Genomic DNA, 24180 nt, shown 5'->3' with positions numbered 1-24180 from the left:
ACCTTCACATACTATTGAAAGTCAAAAAAATATGAAGTTATGGCATATGATGGAAATTAGTCACATGAATATCTACGTCCCTTGTTGGTCATGCGTTTGCTTTTGTGAACAGTAGAATGATTCATCACTTTAAGAGCAGCTCCAGTCATGTTTTAAGACATATAAAATGCCCTGCTTGAAATAATAAATTGTGTCTGATATGGTTTTTTTTTCTGCAAAATACGTTTAATTATCCTTTAAAAATCCTCCCCAGGCATCTCCTCCTTCTCCTCATTAAAAATTCACAAATCTGCATAGGCCCCGCCCACTATGCACATGAACCGCCCCTCTGTTGCGCCTGTAGCTCACCTTTGACTCTGCCCATCAACCTCAGAAATCTGAATGCTTGTTTTGACTTTTCTATTTAGCTTCAGCTTTACATTTACAGAAGAAGTGGAAGAATTGGACAGGGTCGCACACAAGTGGACGTATCATGGTAATGTATTTTATGTATCGCTTTCTAACTTGTTATAACGTTACCGTAAGAAACGCAAACGTCGCAACTACATTATCAGTCAGCTTGTAATGTGTTGCTAATGTTAGAAAAAATTGAAATGTAGTATGTAATGTTAACGTTAGTAGTCAGTAGTGAGTTTGCAAACATTACGATGACGCTTACAGCTGGCTTGCGCATCGTTGAAGTGGTTGCCATAGGTTGCACATAATGATATGCACAGCGTCACCCCGTCCATTAACGGGATTGGCTCCTTAGGTTTGTGACGTCTCAAACCTGCCAATCTGAAAATGAGTTGTTCAGCCTGTCCTCGGTACACTGCAGTTTAACAGCAGACAGGCCCAGCCATGGAGATGACTGCTGATGTTGTCCCTGATATGTCTGGTAGCACATGAGAAACACCACATGGAGATGTTCACAAGGTTAAACACTGGATTGTCACTGGAGGGGGGTTTAAATATACCAATAACTTTATTGATCCCCAAAGCGAATTTCACTTGTGTGTCATCTACCATTTACTTTATCTACCATGAAGAATTAAAAAGTCAGATGGCTGTGAGTACAAAAGCTCTTCTATATCTCTCCGTCCTGCAGCGAAGAGAGAGGAGCCGTATGTACGTATGTATATGATATGTTGCTGCGGGAAGAATTGTAGGCTGGTATCAGCCTCCTCCAGTGAATCCTATGTAAAAGGAGATTAGAAAGAAGCGCTGAAGCTTCTTTCCCTGGGAAATCAACCAGCTTTCACCTTGGCTTCCACACAGGACAGCAGAGCAATGTCAAAGGGAAGGCACTCAGCTATGGGTACACTTTGATGACATTGAATTTCTAAATGTAAATCACCATTCGTGGCGATGTCTGATTGAAAGGGAAAGTCTCTCACTGCTTTGAGCGCCTTCTGAATAATCATGTACTAACTGTCTCTGCCTACTTTTAATAGAGGTTAAACTCGCTGCCATTGAGACCAAAGATTCAACAAGGTGTTGCTCAGGGCTTGATAAAATAAATCTATAGTTCAGGCGCAGAAATAAAACACAAAATGCAGTCTGTTTGAATCCGGCCGAGGACCTCTGCTGTATGTCTGCGGCCTCTATCACCGGTTGTTTCCTGTCTGCCTCCACATGACCTTATTTAAATCACATGATGAAACATCATTTTATTTGTTCCAAAACCCCGACTACAAAAGCAGAAATAGTTCAAATAGAAGCTTCAAATCTGATCCGGGTGTAGTAGTGGAAATAACACAGGAGTACACGCGCACTGTGTGTGCCCTCACCAAGCACAAACATTTGGTGGGGGCAACCCACACCCAGCGCTGCATTAACATCCAGGGCCCCCGGAAGCAGCGCTGTAGCACCGGCCCTCCTGCTAAAAGTTTCACCATGACCTTCCACTTGCTTTTTGTTTAAAGAAAGTCCAAATGGAGGATGTGTGGTGAATCAAAGCGGCATCTTTAGCATCTCTTTCTTTCTTTAGTTTGCATTTTGTCGACCCAAACATACCTCTCAACCTGCGTCATTACGTCTAAGGAATTTAATCGCTAAATTAAAAAAAACATTCCCACATTTTTATTCAAACAACATTGTCAAAAGACAAAAATACTGCACACATTAAAAAAAGATGGCCCCCTGTGGCTCAGGGCCCTGGGCCTGTGCCCACTTAGATCATACAGTAATCCGTCTATGAAAGCCTGAAATGAACTGTGAAAGCAATTTCTATGTTTGGAAATTTTTATTTTATTGATGATGTCATTTCTTAGAGCAATTTCAAATAAATGTGGAACATAAAAAACTGTCTGAGGTGGTTTTGATAAAAATCTGAAACAGACATTTTACACTTCTCAGACGGTAACTTCAGACGTCACGAGGTTCAAACTAAAGCTGTGCAGCATCAATCAGACAAAACACATCGAACAGAAAGTGATGAAAAATCAACCGACACAAATATCAGACTTTGCATCATATATTTCCACAGTTTTATTACTTCATATACCGTGCAATCACTTTTCATGTGCAATTGTTATTTATTCTGCAGTATGTCACTTTACTTATCATCAACCATATCACCATGATACACACCGTGTGAACTGACTTGGTGCAAAATGAAAGGTGTACATAGTGTATATATTTATCATTTTATTATTTGACCCCTGTCCCTCACTCTGAGCTGTTGTAACAAGGGAATTTGCCCCAGTGGGGGATTAATAAAGTCGTATCTTATTAAACTACTCATCACTTCTGCCTCATTGTTCTTAACCTTCTAAAAATAAATTTACACTCCCACGTCAGTGGAATCACTTAATAAAACATAGAAGATAATTACAGTAATCTGTAATAATAATAATTCACAAAGTGACATTAAAATACATTTTTAAAATAAAAGATCACACAAGCTTTTCAACATGAGGTTCATCAGGTCACCAAAATACTCAGTTCAATAACTGACATACAGGAATCATAATATGAATACATATAAATAATCATTTCTGTGACTTATTTTGTTCTTTTTATGGAATAGTTTTCTTTCCCAGTTTATTTTTTTCTTTTTACTTTATTTATTATTAAAAGAGTTCCAAAAGTAAAGTGCAAAAGCAGAAACACGCACGGTAGATTTCTGGAACACTTCCCACCTGGTGGCTCAGCGTTCCCTGGTTTGGCTCTGATTTTCCATTCAGGCCTTCGGGAGGTGAACTCTGGAGGGAGGGTCTCCAGCAGGTGGTTTGTTCACTGACATCAGGAGCAGGCAGAGAACAACAGACATGACTGTTAGTGCATTTCTCATTTAGAGAATAAAGTGGAAACATGGAGTGTTAGTTATTTGCAGTATGGGTTCAAAGTAAAATAAATCAGAGGAGGAAGAGTTCATTTTTAATATTTGGACTAAAACACAAATTTCAATAAATCTCTCTCTCTTTTTTATTCTTCCTGTACCTGAATTATTATCTTTTATACAAGCAGAACAAATAAATAAATCCTCGTCCTCACTTAACATCACATTATTGTTAAGTCTTGAATTTAGATGTACATTAACACACACTGGACTACATACTGTCTGTTTACATCGCACTGTTTTAAATTTTATACTGTCAATTAAATATTTACACGAGCGTCATCCTGCACAAACCCGCACAGCTCTTTAACTACACCTGGTGTACATATTTTGTATTATATTGCTTTTTTATATCTGTCTTTTTTTTATATCGTATTCTGCTTAAGTTGACTGCCAGCAGGAGTGCTAATGTTAAATAGCTTTTTACTTATTTCTCTCTTTCTTCTCTTAATCTACTTCTGTTTATTGTTCTGCACCAAAACACCAAGGAGATCCCCCGTGTGTGAAAACTGGGCAATAATCTTGATTCTGATACTTTTCTTACGTCGGGCCTACGTACAAAAGCCACGCGATAAATATTATCTAGTTAGAATGAAATATGTCAACATTTGAATCTGTAGTTTATTTTATTGAATTACACTTTTCCCACTGGTTCAAATACATCTCAAAAGCACAAAAACATCAGAAGAAAAAACGATGAAGATCTAAAGTCGTCCTGCAGCTCTCGGCTGAGGGGGGAGAGGAATGGGGGAGGAGGGAGCAGACGGTTTGCACTGATTCTGACGTCAGCCTCAAAGATAAGACTTGACGCTTTTAATATGAACTTCTCTTTTCCTCTCTGTGAGGAGAGTGACTGAGCTCCGGCGGCCGAGCGTCATTACGCACACCGCTGAGCAGCTGGAGACTGCTGTGTAAGAGCCTGCTGATACACCTCCCTCACTTTCTGCACAGAGTCTGAATCAGTCCGTGGATCAGAGAGGTGAACCATGAGGGGAGCGACCGGGACCTTCGACAGAGCGCTGCGCGTCATGAAGGGCAGCCGGGAATAATTCTCCAGCCGTCATTCAAACGCAGAGAGAGATAATGGGAATGGCAAGCGAGGACCTGCTCGTGACACTCCAGATATTACCTGGGTTCTTCTCCAACTGTCTGTTCCTCGCGCTGTACGACTCCGTGGTGCTGGTGAAGCGCGCCGTGTCGCTGCTCAGCTGCTCCCGGTCCGCGGGCTCCGGAGAGTGGCGCCGCATGCTCACCTCCGAGGGGCTCCGCTCCATCTGGAACGGCTTCCTGCTGGACGCTTACAAGCAGGTTAGTCTCTGCGTTTAATGGGGATCACAGTGGTTTAGATTAAAACACTCTTTCGTGCATTTTCATACACGTACTTAAAATGACAGAGTGGAAACTTTACAAGTCTCCAGCTGTCTAACCTGCTGCGCGATATTATAGCCACATCTTATACCAGAGATCGTCTTATCTTTTCGTTTTTTTTCTTTTAAACATTGAACAAAGTATCTGTTGGTGTTAAAGAGAGAGAATGACAGAGCGAGAGAGAGAGAGAGAGAGGGCGGCTAAAGCGGGAGCGGCGCGTGCGGCTCTGTGACCGTTTCTTTTCTGTCTTTCTTTCTTATTTATTTTTGCTTATTCACAAATCACTTTTCTCATGGACACGTTTTTTCTGCTTCTGTTGTCAGACAGCGGGACGGAAATTACATTTCAATGACTCTAACAAGAAGCTAAACTCCAGAACAGGTTTGGTCATTTTACAGCGAATTAGCATCTTCAGACAAAACAAACAACAACAAAGAGATAATAAATAACAGCAGCTGTGTCTGACATCATTTCACCTTTTAAATGTCTCGTAGTTGTCGTGTAGCGGGGCTGAGTCCATGCAGTGTGCCGGCATGCGGCCTGTGTGCACCAGCTGCTGCTGCTCGTCTATCAAACTAATTCTAGTTTTAATACAACAATCATGTACAATTAATAAACTCCCTTGATTGTTACATGTGTTCCCGGGTCGTGTTGATTACATGTCACAGAATTTTACTCGTTAATAGTAAAACAGCGTTTTTTTCTGCCACACAGCATCAGGTCTTAATTACTTACATTTGCAGCGCAGCAGTCCGGATAAGACCGTATTTTTAATATGATGTTTCAATATTAACGGAGCGTATACGGCTGCTAACTAACCAGCTGATAAACAGTAACTGATGGTGGAATCTGTATGAAGAGTTATGGACCAATTATTCCCAAAACAATCGTGCTGCAACAAACGTTACACACTTTATTAACATGTACACTTAATATTCAATCAGCGTCCAGTCTAGCTGCCGGTGCTTGATTGACAGGGCACCTCTCTGTGAGTGTGTGTGCACCTGTTAGAGAGGGACTACTTAAAAACCTTTTACTGTTCCAATGAAGTTTGCCTCATTCTCAGTCCCAGCCTGATAAACGCTGCATGACTCAAATAATATGAGAGCTTATTTTGTTGTGTTAGCATGAGTAGTTTTTTTTTTTTAAATCTCTGATTTAATTACCGCAATTTATGTTTAATCTTAGTAAGTGGTGGTGCATCTGCCTGAGACCTGTTTGCTTTTGCATGAAGTAGAAGATATAGTGTCAGATATGAGTGATATCTCCAACTCGAGTTACTCGTGTGAGGTTCACATACATGTTTTTGTCACATGTTTCGTCTCTCCTGTTTGTGCTGTTTAAATGAAAAGACAGTCAACATTTGAATAAGCTACAAAAGCTAAAAACAGCCGTGTGCCGAACAAACTCTGTATTATTGTGTCTGAAGAACATTGTAGTCGATCAAATGAGACTTGTCTAAAAATCAAAACAGAAATAAACAACTGGAGCCAGACGTGAAGTTTCATTAAGATAGACTTTATTGATTGATTGAAATTCACTTGTTACAACAGCTCAAAGTAAATGATGTGATGTGTGTGTCAAGTGATGGATAAACAAAAGGCAGGACAAAGAGACAATAATGATATTAATAATAAATATATTATTGTCAGCACCAGTGTCCGAACATTGTAACATATACACTATGTACAACTTTCACTTAGTGTGGATGGTTGCGTTTTTGTACATAAAGTCAAACAGGTACACACACACACGCACACACACACACACACGGTGTGTATCATGGTGATGTGGTTGATGATAAGTAAAGTGACATACAGTGCTTTAGCGTGACTGCCTTACAAAGGCCGTCTTTATTACATGGCTAATGCATCCGATCGTATTATGAACACATTAAATATAAACACATTAACATCACAATAAGGATCATTTTAATAAACTTAAATAATGTTTGTTTTCACTTTAATGATGTGAATAATTACATGAAGTGTTCTAAAACCCGCTCGCTCAGTATAAATGTGATGAAGTGAATGTGACTGATGTGATGAGAACATTTATTCACTCTGATTTTATACTTTCATCGGTTTGCAATCAAATTAGCTGAATTATGTCACTTTAAATCTGCTTATGTATTTTAGTAACGATATTATATTATTATATTATACTGTACTATTATTGCACATTATTGCAATTTTACTTCGTATTACATTTTAACCTCTAATATTCCTCATCATACTACATTATACACATACTGTATTTTATTGCCACTCTTATATATCGTACTACATGTTACATGTTACACCTCACATCATGCTGTCTTATCTCATACTGCTAAAACGTTGCTGCAGTTACCCGCACATGTCACTGTTGTGTCCCAGCTGTATATACCTCTTATTCCATTTCTATTTAACTTCCTGCTACTTTGTCTTGTGCTGTTATCTTACTTTATCATGTTTGCATCGTACAACAGGTTTGGTTAAAAACAGAGATAAATCTTTTGAATTATGTTTAAATGTTTTATTCTAACTAGATAATATTTATCGTGTGGCTTATACGGAGATTTAAGGGCCTGACAAAAGAATCAGAGTGAAGTAAATTAAATATTGAATTTATGTGACTGAAATTCAGCTAATTAGATGCATATCAACTAATGTATGTAACTGATGATCTATTGAGCGTGAAATAATCACATAACGTCATAAGTACTTGATCATTTTTAAACGCTGAGCGACAGGAAGTCAGAGTCTTTCATTAGTAAACTATTACTACTAAATGTTTTATTTGTACCCTTTAAAAAGTGTTACTTATATTTATGTCACTTTTATCTCTGAAGTGGAGCGATGCGCTGCTGCTGCTTCAGTCTCCTGGTAAATGTTACAGTACAGTTGGTGTGCATTGAAATAAAAGGCTTAAAAATGTACTGAATGAAATTAATAATTAAAACACTATTATTTATAAAGTGATACTACGAACAGGTTTTGCTAACTGAGAGATGTACCCTTTAACACTTTACAATGCCACCACTGTGGCAGCATCAGGCAGGCAGAACAGAAACAGTTCTGCAGGAAGTAAAATAAGGTATTTACACTCGCTTGCATCACCTGCTCAGTGTTTGCATTGTGAGTGTTAACACTGTTCTCTGTTCACACCTCCTCAGGTGAAACTCGGCTGCGATGCACCGAACTCCAAACTGGTGAAGGTGCCTGACGCTCCTCGCTGGAGCAGCAACATCACTAACACGGCCAACGTGCCACCTGGTGCCAGGACCCGAAGTGACAACGAGTGCCACCTGCTGGACTTTGAGTCGTCAGACCGCCCTCTGGTGGTCAACTTCGGCTCAGCCACCTGACCCCCCTTCATCAGCCACCTGCCAGCTTTCCGGCAGTTGGTGGAGGACTTCAGTGATGTGGCTGATTTCCTGTTAGTGTACATTGACGAGGCTCACCCGTCTGACGGCTGGGTGGCCCCTCCCATGGGCTCCTGCTCTTTCAACGTCCGGAAACATCAGAACCTGGAGGAGAGGCTGGGGGCCGCACGTAAGCTCATCGAGCACTTTTCCCTGCCGCCACAGTGTCAGCTGGTGGCCGACAGCATGGACAACAACGCTAATGTGGCGTACGGCGTGTCGAATGAACGAGTTTGTATAGTGCAGCAGAGAAAGATCGCCTACCTGGGGGGTAAGGGCCCTTTTTTTTACAACCTGAAGGACGTGCGGCAGTGGCTGGAACAGAGCTACGGCAAACGGTAGGACGAACCGAGGACCAGTGAAGAGGACATGTAGCATTTTCCCGCTTCAACAAGCAAAAAAGACAAAATCTAAAGCTGTTTTATGATCTGTGCATCGGAAGGAAACTAAATCCATTCAAACAAGTGCTGTTCTGAAGGACACATCTGAGGTACTTGTGCTTTCCTCGAGTGTTTCCTACTTTATACGTCGACTGAGCAACAATCCCAAGGGAAATACTGACATTTTTACTGCACTACATTTACGTGTTGCCTTTAGCTCGCTGCCTTTATTCAGATTGACGGTACTAAATATAATCATCAAAAACCTTATCATGTTTTTTTTATTTATATGACTTTACCTGTTTACCTGCCCCACCTTAACCAGCAAATTCATTAAAGTGATGTAGATGCAGAGAAGGAAGGAAGCTTCAAGCCATCTTCCTCTGAGGTCATGCTGAGCGGGAAGCTCAAACGCTGTTATAATCCAGGTTAACGCAGGCAGTCTGACAAATAATGATCAATTCACCGCTTCAAGGTCGAGCAACAACTTAAAAAACATTGGTAGTGAAACATCTGGAGGAACATCCGTCCCTATTTTAAGATAAACATCGTATTCCATAACAGCTAATGTTAGCATTTAGCCAATTCCTAGCTGACATTTGATAGCAATATGCTATATGAATTTCTAGCTAACTGTAAAGTAGGTTGGATTTGGCTGACTGCTAATGCTAAACCTGGAACACAGCAACACATATGTTCTTTGATAATAGCATTTGAGTTTTTTTACCGTCAGCATGATGACAAGGGAACATGGCCGCCGTGTTAATAAGGTGAATGAACTTCCACTGACTTTAGGGGTGGAGCTTCTGAAGGAGCACCAAAGGGAGGGGTGTATTTGTTTGGCTGTTGAGTTCAAGTATTAGGACCTGTGTCATTGTCGCTTCTCCCTCATCAACCAATCAAAATCAAGAAGGGGCGGGGCCTACAACATGTTTTTTTAAGGGCCCTGCTGCTGCTAACGCCAGGACACGATTCCTTTCATTGTTTTCATGTTTTATTTGTAACATTTCCTTGTTGAAAATGTAATATTAAGTGTACAGAGCAACTTAAAACAGACTTAACAATTACTACCGAGGGAAGCGGAGGTGCTGCCAGACAACTTTCGTAACCTAGCAACAGTGAGCACCGATAGAAGCTCTGAAATTGAGATGCAAAAAACACCATAAGGGCCCGATCAGACAGAAAGCTTTTTGCAGGCTGTAAAACGCGAGGCACGACGCACTGCCTTTCTACCAACCACCGAATCATTAGCTGTCAGTTAGCTGTTAGTGCCTAACTGTTATATTGTAAACTGACAGAAGGCCCGCCTCTACATTAATCCGATTGGACAATGAGAAAAAACAGCAATGAAGTCGGGCGCTTTTCTGCTTTGAGCTGAAGTTTTTTCAACGCGGAGCGTTTCCTCAAAAACACGAGGCGCTCTGCAACGCAAAAGCAGCGCGCAACAAGTGTCTCTCTCATTGAAAACAATGATGAAAGCGCGTTCTGTCTGAGCGGGCCCTACGTGGACACAGACCCTTAACATCTTCTTCAAGAATAAGATTTTGAATGAGGACTTTTGTTTATTTGAGCATTTCTAGTCTTGGACGGCTATTTTGATTTAAACTTCCAATGAAATTACAATAAGTTGTTCAACTTATCAAGTAGCTATGAAACAGAATTCATACGTCCCTCAACCCATGAGGCCAAGGACCTACAGGTTAGCTAGGAGTCATGAGTCGTCACAGTGTTGGTCCCTCTCTGGCCACCCACTTTAAAAGAAACACAGATATGCAGAATGAAACATCACTTTGCTCGCCGTTTCAAGTCTTCCCTGCACGGTTACGGTGATCTCATCTGCCCAAAAGCTGCAGAACAGCTTTGAAATCAGGCCAAACTTTCACACGCGGGTCCATTCATGAGACGAACATGTGACTTGGTCACATATCAACAGGGCAGCAAGACAATTTATGAAGTGGACAGCATAATCTGTATTTAAAGCCGCTTTATTATGATGTTATTGTAACTTAGATCTAAAACTAAATAACTGAAATGGGAACGAAATCACAACATCTCCTTTAATTTAATATATTTTATAAAGTCTTTTTAAAATTATTTTAAAAATGCTAACGTACCTTTATCGAGCCCTTTTTTATTTATTCATTCATTTTTATTCCTTTCCATTTAGTGCCTTCACACAGCGTTTGGACAGTTGGACACTTCCATGTTTACAATATTGAATCAAAGTACATTTGAGTGGCTTCTTTTTCACACTTAAGTAAACAGTGAATGCACCTTTGGCAGCAGTGCAACTTTCAGTCTGCTCGGTGTCTGCGTCAGGTGCCTGCATCAGCCTGTCGGGGGGGTTCTTCCTGCTCACATTTCCTGTGAAATGTTTACTCTAAATGTCTTTCAGTCCAACGTGTTGAGTTTAGTTATCTTCATTTTACTCTCTGTCATTTAAATCTTTGTGTCTCCTAACCTCTCTTGTTTTTCTTTTCTTTTGCTTTTCTTTGGCCGTAAACGCGTGTTCAATTTGCCAGATTTCTTTCTGCATGTTGATATCATTTGACTTCAGAGTCTGTGTTCAGAACTGCTTTGTCTGTTCTTCACAGCTCTCGCCTCCTTTACAGAAATAACTCATAGAGACTGCAGAATGCCAGACACCACACAGCAAACCATAAACCACAATCCGAATGGTATATTGGATAAAGCTAGATTAATCTTTCTGTTCCCCAAATTCTCTTCACAAAATCGGCCCGGCTCTGTCAGGTTTCATGGAGATCACGAGAACACAGTCTTTTTAATGTCCAGCCAAACATTCCTGACTGGATCTGTCTGACTCTGCCGCTTCAGGAGTTTAATGTTTTTAGTCGCCACTTACTTTGGCGTATTGTTCTGCATGAAAACATATATTCTTTAAGGGGCAGACTTGGGGATTTCTCTGTTTTTGCAGCCTGCCACAGAGAAGTGAAGCCCACAGCACGATCCCGCCTCCACCACGCTTCAGACGGGGATAGTTTTTCTATGATGTTTTCAGCTTACAACAGACATGAGGCCTGTACTATGAAGCGGATTAAATCTGGATTTTCAGAGCTGCAACTTTGTTGTACTTCTGGGTACTTAGCTGGAACTTTGCTGAGGATCAACCTGTATAAAAACACCACCTACTGACCAGTTAATTCTCTTTAACACAGAGCTGGTTGAGCGGATTGAGAGAGTGTTCAGAGATCACCAAAGCCCATTGATAATTAGATTATTTTATGAGCGATATTCATTGTGCTTTGTTCAGATATGGTCCTACACTGGAGACTGTTTGGCACAGTAAAGCCGTGCACTTGTTTCACCTGTAAGATATCACAGTAAGAGTATTTATTGCTTTGAATTAAGTGTGATGTAGTATTTGCTCTGTTTGGAGCCGCTGGGTGCAGCAGAATGTTTTGAGCTGCAAACATGAAGGATAATGAGGACGGAGAGGATGATGAAGACGAGCTGGATGATTATAGTAAGTTAGCGTTTTGAGCTGAAAGTAAGCTACTTCTGTCATGTGCTGTGTCACTCGGCTAATGTTATCGACAGCCTGTTAGCAGCTGCTAGCAAACGTTCCATGGTAATGTTAGATGAATCTGCTTTACTATCCAACTGTAGTGGGAGTCGTGTTAGCTCACAGCTGAAGTAGTGCTGGTGGTGAGTATGAGAAGGATTGTGATTGTTCGAGATTGTTGTGTTTTACTCTTTGAATGTTGCATTTGAGTTTTATATTTTTAACGTCAGGAATTAATGGCAGTTGGCTGCACGGCGGTGCAGGGGTTGCTGCTGTCGCCTCACAGCTACAGGGTTCCTGGTTTGGGTCCTGGTTCTCCTTGTGCATACATGGGTTCTCCCTGGGGACTATGGCTTCCTCCCACAGTCCAAAGACATGCTGTTAGCCTGTTTGGATCCATCCGCTGCAATATTACATTTTTAGAGCAACAGTTACGGTCGTCCTGCATGTGGGAAGTCAAGTGAAAAAACAATATAGTCAGCTTGGTGTTGTGTTGGAGGAGTGAATGGGTCCAATAATGCAATAATGCTATGTCATCTTTTGTGCCTAAATCAGGCTGCATGGTGGTGCAGTGGTTAGCGCTGTCGCCTCACAGCTGGAAGGTTCCCAGTTAAGATGTGGTGGGCCTTTAAGTGTGGAGTTTGCATGTTCTCCCCGTGCATGCGTGGCTTCCTCCCACAATCCAAAGACATGCTCGTTAGGTTAAATGATGACTCTAAAAACTGTGAGTGCGAGTGTCTCCATGTGTCAGCCCTGTGATTGACTGGTGAACCGTCCCCCTCCCCCATTGTGTTTATTGTTTGTTGCGTCGAAAATTACTGGCCACTGCTTTTAACCGGCCCCTCAGTCCCTAACTTTGACTTTGTCTTTCATCTTTCCTCTAACTTCTGCTTTTAACTTCCCTTTTGTGTGACTTTTTCATGTGTTCCTGTGTCTTAAAAATGTATTTGCTGCCACAACACTGACTAACTGAAACTTCTTGACTTGATCTCTGTCTGGGTTTGAAATACATTTTGTCACCTGAATGATTTCAGTTTATCTAATGATAGGAGTTAAATACAAAAAAACGATTTTGTGTTCTTTATTTATGAGATCATTTTTTAGCTTTCAGTTTTAACTTTGACACCAAAGTCGGTGTCAGAAAAGCCACATTAAATCTACTTGGATTCAGTGTTGTAATTCGATTTCTGAATACATAGTGACACAGGGGAAACACATCCTTTTACTTCACGTTCTAATTGAAGTACCACAGCCTCTGTTTCACTCTGTGCCTTTGGAGGACGCTATCCTCTTCTCCAACGGGCCCTGCTAAACCTCCGCAAGACTACGTAAAATGCATCATCTGGCGGAGGCCAGGGCGCTCGCTTAACTACACTTCCTCAATCTAGGACGCCCGCCTCCGATGTCATCTCTCGTTCAAAATCGTCACTTTGAAATGTCAACTGCAGACCTGAGGAGTTTTTAGCCGATCCACGGGTACATTGTCGTCATATTTCAGATTCTGTACCGCTCTGAGCCGTTGCCTGCAGTGAAACGGTAGTATTTCACTCCAGCGTCTCTCGCTGGGCAGTTCCTTTCAGAGGGAGGGATGCAATGCATGCTGGGTGTTGTAGGAATGTAGAATGGGTGAAACCCTGAGCTGTTTGTGCAACTTTCTCCACAGATTTGCCGCCAATTTCAAATATTATTGTTATTATATACTTACAGACAACACCAGCTGTGACTGACAGGGGCTTTTTCCAGGGGCGAACTGCTCCTTTAACACAACATACTTGTGCCCCAATGATAAGGCTAAGCACTCAGTGAAAAAACCCCTCCTCTTGTTCCATCATCCCAATACTTAAATTAAGTATTAGGTAAATTAACCTAACCTACCACCGCAACCCAAGCAGCATCGGCCAACATCAACAGACCCAGGCTCCGTTTATGCAAGCTCCACGTATTGACAACGCTGATACTACCTTACCTACCACATGGCTTCTAACAGCCCTTCACATTTGAATTAAACACACAACAAAAAATAGGGAGGCGCCGGGCTAGACTGATATATTACTCATCCTTTTTACAAACCACGTCGAGAAGGAATAACATTTGCTGCCTAGATTTTGTTTTACTGTCAGTTTTTAAAATCAGATTTCTTTACCCTCACTTGTATTTATTTCTATGATATATATTTTAAATTGCTTTAAACGTTGTCATCTTAACATCATCGACTATGAGACAAGAGAGAAGAGTCACCACACTGAAAACTATGAGCTTGGTTTGCCCGTTAGGCTTCATAAAGACCGACCTAACATGTCAGTAGAGGCTGCTTAGGAAGGTTATACCTGCAGACACAAAAATTTACAGACAATTTTCTCCTTAAAAAACAGTCAAAGGTTCAATATTGTTGTAAAGATCCAAATTATTTATCTTTCCTATTTGTAGTATTGTTTTTTATGTTACTTCTTTGTGACCCCCACATTCCTACAACAAAGCCCACAGCCTCGGTCAGGGAGTCAGCACAGGACTGCAGATGTATCCATGTTTTTTCCAACAGAGGTGGAACCCCTTTACAGTTTATTTTTGTGCACAACAAATGATGTTAAGCGATGTCAGATGTTTGTCCTCATGGATCCGAAATTCTAGATCTGATTCTGACAGGTGAAGATAATTAAACCTTGTTCCAACAGAGGGTCAACAGACTCAAATACAGGAAGCAGAATGATGCTTATATCCAATGAACAGGCAGCGTCACGTCTACAAGAATCAGTGGAAGGTTTTGCACAGAAATGTACTTCAGAAATAACTTGTTGAAGGGCTCCTAATAATACAAAAAGATGCCTTGTTTGTCCTCATAGTTTAATGTCCAGACTCGCCTTACAAATGCACGAATCAGAGCCAGAGCTGAGCTGACAGTGTTCTGACCGGGTCTGTGAGTGAACCTGTAAAAGCTATATGCTATATGCTTTATGCTTAAAGTTCAATACATGGTTTTCACTTTCATATGTGCTTTTTTGAAACTGAAACTAATTTTAGTTTAGACTTCAGCTGAGATTCTCATTTCAGGACTTTCATGACACGAAACTTTAATATCCCTAAAATTGGTAAAACAAAAATTGTAAATATTGTCAACGTGTCTTTAAGTTATGTGTCCTGTGCGTGGTTACAATGTGTCCTGTGCGTGGTTAAGATGAGTCCTGAGTGTGGTTAAGATGTGTCCTGTGCGTGGTTACGATGTGTCCTGTGCGTGGTTAAGATGAGTCCTGAGTGTGGTTAAGATGTGTCCTGTGCGTGGTTAAGATGTGTCCTGAGTGTGGTTACGATGTGTCCTGTGCGTGGTTAAGATGAGTCCTGAGTGTGGTTAAGATGTGTCCTGTGCGTGGTTAAGATGTGTCCTGAGTGTGGTTACGATGTGTCCTGTGCGTGGTTAAGATGAGTCCTGAGTGTGGTTAAGATGTGTCCTGTGCATGGTTACGATGTGTCCTGTGCGTGGTTAAGATGAGTCCTGAGTGTGGTTAAGATGTGTCCTGTGCGTGGTTAAGATGTGTCCTGAGTGTGGTTACAATGTGTCCTGTGCGTGGTTAAGATGTGTCCTGTGCGTGGTTAAGATATGTCCTGTGTGCATGGTTACGATGTGTCCTGTGCGTGGTTACGATGTGTCCTGTGTGTGGTTAAGATATGTCCTGTGTGCATGGTTACGATGTGTCCTGTGCGTGGTTAAGATGTGTCCTGTGCGTGGTTAAGATGTGTCCTGTGCGTGGTTAAGATATGTCCTGTGTGCATGGTTACGATGTGTCCTGTGCGTGGTTAAGATGTGTCCTGTGTGCGTGGTTACAATGTGTCCTGTGCGTGGTTAAGATGTGTCCTGTATGTGGTTAAGATGTGTCCTGTGTGTGGTTAAGATGAGTCCTGTGCGTGGTTAAGATGTATCCTGTGCATGGTCACGATGTGTCCTGTGCGTGGTTAGGATGTGTCCTGTGCGTGGTCACGATGTGTCCTGTTTGTGGTGACGATGTGTCCTGTGCGTGGTTACAATGTGTCCTGTGTGTGGTTACGATGTGTCCTGTTTGTGGTGACGATGTGTCCTGTGTGTGGTTACGATGTGTCCTGTGTGTGGTTACGATGTGTCCTGTGTGTGGTTAAGATGTGTCTTGTGCCTGGTTAAGATGTTTCAGTCAGACAGGAAACAACCAGAAACCAGTCCAAACCGAAAACATAATTTAATGTCACTAAATGTCACTTTCATGGTGGAACAGGTGTGCCATCGTAACAATTCTGTTCCTTTTGTTTAGTTTTAGTGGGATATCTAAGGTCCACTCAGATGGTTTGTTCTGGTCACTACAACAAAGGTGTGCAAATGAAGACCTCTGACGAAAGAGTCCCTGACTCGGTCTCTGGTTGGAAGTGAACTTCACCTGGTCGACGTGACCCAGAACCAAAGCATCTGTTTCATTTTCAATCTGAGACAACTCTGTTTTCATCTACTGCACTTTTTCACTTCTGCTGAGTGCAGTGTTTTGTTTTTCTAATATGTCGAAGGACAGAAAATAACGTGGAAAATAAAGGACAATGTTTGCTGCTAAACTGCTTCATATGTTGTCTTTGTGCTGCTTTTGTAAGTCAAACAGGACAAGAGAGGCAAACAAGGGAAGAGAAGGACATAGTGCCTCCAGTAAATGTACAGACAATACAGCAGAAACAACATTCAGAGTATATACGTATATGGCCCTGGAAAAAATGGAGAGACCACTTCAAAAATATGTTTTTCACTGGTTTTCTTTTGTTTTATTGTAAACAACATTTCTCCTAGTTCCAAATCAAATATTCTCATTTGGCTCTTTTATATGCAGAAAATGACAACTGGTTATGAAAACCAAAATATGTTTTTCAGAGCTCAAATAATGCAAAGAAAACAAGTTCATGTTCATGTTTAAAGATTCAATCTCGAAGATCTCAGTCTTGTTCTCTTTGGTGCCCCTAATGGCGATAAACGGAAATTACAGGAGCACACTTCTCAGATATCCAGACAGCGCTGCACGTGTGACGTCCACGGTCGGCTCCGGTTGTAACTCTTGATCTTCCTGGCTGACGGTCGCTTTCCTTTTCAGACTGTTTGCTTCATCTGAGCGTCGAGTTTGTTTCTTCTTCTTTGGATTTTCACTTCTTGTTGAAGTTGTATCTGTAGTCATCCATCTTTTCTTTGTTTGTTCAGCCATAGTAGATTACTGTTTACTCGCAACACTTGCAGAGACCAGAAAAGTAGCCGCTTAGCTCCGCCTACCCTCTCTGGCAGACCAACCACTGCTTGCTGATGGAAAACGCGTCACTAACTGGGCGCCGCTTGTGATTTTTTCCCCCAAATGTCACCACAGACACCCAGTCCATAATAATACTATATACTGGAAATGCAAAGGCTTTCATCAGTAGCCATAGGCTCAATCACCATTGTGTTACCTCATTCGGTGATTGCTAGTCAAGTCAAGTTTATTTATAGAGCACATTTGAAAACAACTCATGTTGACGAAAGTGCTGTACAACAAAGAGGATCCACATAGACAATATAATACAAATAATAAAACGACTAAAACAGAAGAATAAAACAAGAGCAGTGATGAAACTGAAAAACAAAATAAATATAAAAGAATTGATCGATGGTATAATATAAAATAGGAAGGTCAAGCTCAACTAGAGTTGAAGGCCATCGAGAAAAGATGGGTCTTTAACCAGGACTTAAACATTTCGAGTGACTGGGCAGTTTTTATGTGGATGGAAAGGCTGTTCCACAGCTTAGGAGCAGCTACTGCACAGGCACGATCGTGCTATTTTGAGTCTTGTTCTTGGGACTTCAAGGAGTCTACTGTCATACTTTTTCCTCCCTGTTAGCAGACGTGCGGCAGCGTTTTGCACAAGCTGAAGACGCCTCAGAGGTGACAGTTCTACACCCACATACAGAGAGTTACAGTAATCAAACCGGGATGTAATGAGGGCATGGTTCACGCTCTCAAAGTCATTTGGCCTGAGGTAAGACTTTACCTTAGCTACGAGTCTTAGCTGAAAGAAGCTGGTTTTAAGAACAAGAGGAGCAGCATAGTCCTCCATGAGGATCGCTTGTCCAAATATAACAACCTCTGTCTTACTTTCATTAAGATTTTAAAAAGTAGGTCCATCCAAGTTTTCACATCATGGAGACAATTCAGCAATAGCTGCATGGAATCTTTCCATTTCATTTTTAAAGGCACATAAACCTGGATGTCATCAGCAAAGAAATGAAAAGGAAGGTTATGTTTTTTAAGAATGGAACCCAGGGGCAGCAGATACAATAAGAAGAGGACGGGGCCCAAAATGGAGCCTTGCGGGACCCCACAAGTAAGTGAGGCCGGGGCAGAGTAATATTCCCCGAGCTGGACTGAGAAGCTCCAGTCTGTGAGGTATGACTCAAACCACTTGAGGGCAGTACCTTTGATGCCTACACACTGCTCAAGGGGTGATACAAAGATCCTGTGATCCACCGTGTCGAAGGCAGCGGTCCGGTCTAACAGCACCAGAATAGCAGAGTCCCCACAATCAACAGTAAGGAAAAGATTGTTGTAGATTCTCAGCCAGGCTGATTCAGTGGTGTGGGTTAAAGCCTGATGGTGACTTACAGACATTTATTTACATGAAAATCTTCGAGATTGAGATCAACCACTTCGGCGATGCGTGAGCCAGCTGTAACCGTCATCATCATTTTTCCAAACTCACTACTGACTTCTAACGTTAACGTTGCTAGATTTAGATGAATGTCATTGTCATAAAAACAATGAAAAACAGTTAAGCAGCACTCTTGGCAGTCAAAGCAAGTAAAAACACTTAGGTATAATAAATAAATAAAGACACATTATAGATAAATAGATCATAAAGTGCAGTTGATTATGATACGTCCTCAGTTTTTGGGGGGGGTTACACACACTGCCTGTGGATAAAAACAATTTCGTAGTCTTTATGTGTTTTAATTGTCCTGAATCTCCTTCCTGAGGGAGGAGGGGTAAACAGTCCATGTCCAGGGTGGGTGGGGTCCTTTAAAATACAGCTGGCTTTCCTGCGGAGCCGGCCAGCGTAAGTGTCACTGAGGGGGGGGGGGGGGGGGGGGGGGGGCAATGTGGTCCCAATTACTCTTTCTGCCGTCCTCACCACCCGCTGCAGGTCCTTCCTGTCCTCTGCTGTGCAGCTAGCAAGCCACACAGTGCAGCAGTAGGTCAGTTGGCTCTACTACTACTACTAATGACTACATTTCAAGCTAGCTAAGTTTCAACAAGATGCCACTAAACGACAGCAGAGACGTGTTTTGTTTTTGGCTGTAATTCTAGGAAAGGAGAAACGTAGCACATAGTGGGCGGGGCCTAAGCAGATTCTGGAATTTTTAATTCGCACCTTGGGATGATTTTAAGGTAATTAAACACAGCTTAATTACAGCTTTCATGCATCTCTGCATGCTCTCCACCAGTCTGTCACAGCGCTGTTGGGTGATGTTAGGGCCTGATCAGACACAACAGGTTGTAGCAGCTTGTCATTGTTTTTAATGAGTTTTACAGCCTGCAAAACACGCTCTGTCTGATCGGGCCCTTAGGCCGCTCTTGGGGCAGCTCGGCTTTGTTCTATGGCTCGTGACCATCCATCTTCCTCTGGATCACATTCAGGAGGTTTCAATGGGGCTCACATCTGGAATGTGCTGGCCATAACATGAAGAGAGTGATGCTGATTTAAAGAACATTTTGAGCGCTCTCTAAATCGTTTCAAGAGCTGTATGTAGAGTATAGAGTTAGAATAACAACCATTTTCAATTCAATTGTCCAGACTGTAACAAACATGTAGAATGTAATCACATCCTAAAAACACATTTGAATTCTGGGATGTGTTGCAAGTTTTAAACTTTGACGATGCTGTGAGGAACTTCATTTTGTTGTTGGCGCCCCCTGTGGACAAAGCTGTATTCTTAAGTTTGGCAGTGTTTTGGTTTAAGGCCATGTCCACACGTTCACAGCTATATTTCAAAACTTTGCTTTTTCTCTGCATTTTGGCCTTTCGTCCACACAAACGTTCCCAATCTGGAAAACCTCTCCAAAACTGATTTACACATTGGATCAAAATGAAAGTTAATTTAATCGACTAAATAGTTTTAATTAAATTTAAAGATGCATAATTTAAGTTTAATATCCTCTGAAATATGACAAGATGTTCAGATATCACTGCACAGAAACAGCCGGTATAGAAATGTCTATCAGAGGGATATTATTTATACTTTATTTATTTATTTATTTATTTTTATTGGTGAATTAACATGACTACAAGATGGTCCCATTTAAAAGAGAAAAAAAAGAGACAAATACAAAAAATAAAAAACAATAGCATAGAAAGGTTACGACAGTGTATGCGTTGATATCGTTACAGTCTGGGAGTAGAAATTAGGTTGGCTCAGGTATGTGTGTGTGTGTGTGTGTGTGTGTGTGTGTGTGTGTGTGTGTGTGTGTGTGTGTGTGTGTGTGTGTGTGTGTGTGGTTTGATGCTTGTATGAGAGTTGGTGTTTAGGATCCTGGACAGGTGGTGGTATGTTATTGTATTAATAGAATAATATAATAATTATCATAAACATTATATGATATAATATGATAGAATTTAATGTAAAACAACATAATATTGTATATTATGATAATGTACATTTTGATAATTAATAATCATTTTATATAGCAGTGAGGGCCGGACCGGGGCATCAGAGAGGCGAGCAGGAGACCCCCCCTCCTGGACCCTTTCACTTTTATACTTTAAAGGGGACTTTTTTTTTTTTTTGCTCTGAAATCAATTTTCTATAATTCTAACGGGTTTCTGAATCACGTTGGTTAAGTTTAAAAATTGTATACATATTTTAATTTCATTATTGTCCGGAGCCTCCTGAAACGAACAAGCTGTTCTGCCATTCAAAGGTCAGACTTTAGCCATGATTGGCTGACAGTGGTTTGAGTGACCGTGTAGCCCCTCCCCCACATGTGCGATCCCACGTGGGGGAGCGGCTGCACGGTCACTCCAAAGTAGTAGAAAACATGGCTGCTCTCGTATCGGTTATTCGGCCTTATATGTACGAGCCAAAATCGCCAGGAGGTATCAGAATGGTGAGCTGAAATCTTGACAACGACTCGACTACAAGCTAGAGCAAGCTAAAGCAAGGTTCTACGTAGAAACCTGCAGCTGTTCTGAGCGGCCCATTTCAGAGGCGACCTTTTTAAACATGTCACTCTGGAAAAACACGTAATTATGCAGTTTTCACTTTTTCACTGTGAACAAAAAGCTCCCAAAAACGTGCAAAAGATATGACTCCTTTAAGTACATTTCAGAGCCTGTACTTTTTCACTTTCACTACAGTAAAGAGGTTAAATCAGCACTTTTACCTGAGTAAAGAATGTGTTTACTTCACCTCTGCTTTAATGTTTGAGTAGATATTTCATATTCTATCTTAACTGCTGAAATAAAAGGACCTGGACATTGGTTTGTAAAATCGTTCAGTATCGATGTTTTGATCTAAAGACTGGAGCTTGATTAAATGTCCCCTCTCTGGCAGCTCAGGTTCTGTGAGGACATGGAGTCCTTATGGTTCATGTGACATATAAGCTTCTAAAAGTCTGCTCTGGCTGACCCTCCGTTCATCCAGGCTGAACTTTTGTTCATTCAGATTCAGGGATTAATCCCAGGAGAAAGAGCATGGCTGAAGGAGGACAGAGGATAGTGAAGAGTACTTTAAGGGAGGGAGTGGGGGGCATTTAGTAAACATGCCTCTGCCTGTCACCCCAACCCCTCCCTCCCTCCCTCCCTCCCTCCCTTCAGTTTTTCAGTTTACTAATTCTCTCCAAGCACCTTTGATTATTTCTGTTTCCACACCTTCATCGTCTCGCCTTCTCACGTATGTTCTTTGTTGTGGGAACCGATGTGAAACCGTCGCATCTTCTCTCGGATAGCGGTGTGAGAACTTTTGTGGTGTTTAAAAAAAAATGTGTTTGAAAAAAATGTGTGTGTCCATGTGGCCTCATACACTTGAAAAGTACACAAGGTCCAGCCAGACATTCAGTGGTGCTGGAAAGTGTGACAGAATGCGACGCTGGAAAGGAAGAGACTCATTAGCTACACAAGGCCAAGCACCAAAGACAAGAAAAGAGGAGCCGGTATGTGTGTGTGTTTTAGAGAGTCTTCCAAAGAAAAGGGGACAAGTGGTAAACGGGCCTGTACAGAATCATAACAGGAACCCCCTTTTCTCGTGTGGTTGTATTTTCTCTGAGCTTGTTCACCTTGCAATAAATAAAACACACACAAACATGATGTTTGGTACGTGCCCTTGTCCTTGTTTCTTTTATCCTCGCTCCTTGTTCAGCTACCATTAAAGACCATGCCAACTTCTTCTTTCTGATACCAATTTCAGTACCTTCATTTGGCTGATACCTAGCCCTCCAATATCAGTGCAAGACGAAAGAAAACACCAGCCGTATGAATACCTGGCTCAGGTTAAACCCTTTATATTAGTGATGCACGATATTATCGGTGAGTGATCTGTATCTGCAGATAATCGTCATCAGCAGATATGTCATCTTTCTGCCGATATTTTCCTGCCGATAACACAACGTTTTAATTCTGCCTAAATGCTCGATGATTCCCTAAAAAGGCTGGACGCAATGCTGCAACATTAACTCGGCGTGAGTGTGCGCGCGCACTGCCCGCACCACACCTCTTCTATCAAGCGTGAAGAAGGCTGCAAGATGTCTGCGGTACGGCAGTTTTCAAGACAGATAGTGAGGTTGATTTCAATCAGGAGAGAGCAGTAAAGAAGTATGAAAGAGCATTTATTTTACAATGATGATGTGACAATGAATCATGGTCAGAAGTCTTTGGCGCTTGGACTCTACGGGGAGATATGGTGACTGAAGGGTGTCGGCCCTGAGCAGCCGCAAGATGTATCCCCCCATGGAGTCCGGACACTGGTGGTGGAGGTGTTGGCTGATGATGTCATCTGATGATGAAGACTGAGCGGTGATGGGGAGGCGGCACCCTTGGCAACGATGTTGGTGACACTGAGTCAGTTGGGTGGATTTCTTATCTGGACTACATTTAAACTTTACACCAGAGTCGCAAGGTAAAACCTTGATGACTTTTGTTAACTGTGTTGGTTTCCTGTCAACACGGCTGGTTCCCCTGTTCAGCTCACGTTCTGACACTAACCTACTTGGTAAAGAAGCAGTCTTGATCCCCTCTGGTGTTGGTGCCATTTCCTTTATCTCTTGTAAAGAACGCGTCACTCTTTCACTGTGGTCACTAGCCTGAAAGTGCTGCCATCTTCTTATCAGTGCCAGGAAACGCCACATTTTAGGTGGCAGCAGGTGGCGGAGAACAAGACACCATTTTTTTTGCTGATTGTTGGAAAAATGTTGTTGTCGTCATCCCATTTGTGATTTGAGTGTACAGGAGTTCACTAAGTTGAAAACAACAAGACAGCTTCATCAGAAATATTGCTCTTTCCACTAAACACAGGAACCTCCTTCAACACTGGAAACCAGAAACATCACTGACTCACGGCCTTCCTCTTCGTAGACAGGGCAGCGTTTGGCCCTCAGCTGCACCAAAATGTGATGTATTGACATTTCGGCAAAGTTCACATTTTTCTGCTTTGGGGATTTTTTTGCAACTGACATCACTTTGTTCTTGGACAATAACTCGAGCAATGCCTTCTGCGATACTGTTAATCTCCCCAGTGGTGTTACACCGGAGAATCTTAAACTCATTTTCTCTCTCCTCATTTAAAAGAGGCGTTGTGACTTCACTGACCCCTTTCCTAATCATTTTTTGGATTATCTTCAGTTGTTGCACTCGAGCTTTCACCTGGTCCTCCTGAGAGCTCTGATCCTCTTAGAGTCAAACAGACTCTTCCAGTTTTCCTCAGTGACCTGGACGTGGACAGCTAACAGTAAAAACAAGTGATGGCCGGTTCTCTGGTTGAGTTTTATTTTTACTTAAAGCTGGATAAAGTCTGTGGAGCTTCTTATCTTTCAGTGAATGCAGGAACTGACTTTGAACATTATCCAAACCTTAGATTATACATAAGAAATGGACATAACAATTCTGACGTCACCCATTGGTTTATGGACTACTGTTTTTTATTGCCAGAATTGACCATATTTGGATGGGA

General features: G+C 41.7%; 1 protein-coding gene across 1 annotated transcript; it reads left to right on the top strand.

Annotated features, from left to right (window-relative positions):
- The first annotated feature begins 4390 nt into the window (after nucleotides 1-4390).
- dio2 (iodothyronine deiodinase 2) lies at nucleotides 4391-8438 on the top strand. The gene is made up of 2 exons (XM_069662055.1): nucleotides 4391-4630; nucleotides 7848-8438. The coding sequence occupies exons 1-2, from the start codon at nucleotides 4406-4408 to the stop codon at nucleotides 8436-8438; spliced, it is 816 nt and encodes a 271-aa protein (XP_069518156.1). The 5' UTR covers nucleotides 4391-4405.
- The last annotated feature ends 15742 nt before the right edge of the window (nucleotides 8439-24180 follow it).

This window comes from Semicossyphus pulcher, unplaced genomic scaffold (genome assembly GCF_022749685.1).
Source record: "Semicossyphus pulcher isolate SPU_LCO1_2020_fin unplaced genomic scaffold, fSemPul1.0.p SCAF_14, whole genome shotgun sequence".
Taxonomy (NCBI): Eukaryota; Metazoa; Chordata; class Actinopteri; order Labriformes; family Labridae; genus Semicossyphus; species Semicossyphus pulcher.
Note: the sequence above shows the minus strand (reverse complement) of the source record. Positions and strands in the feature narration are given on the sequence as shown.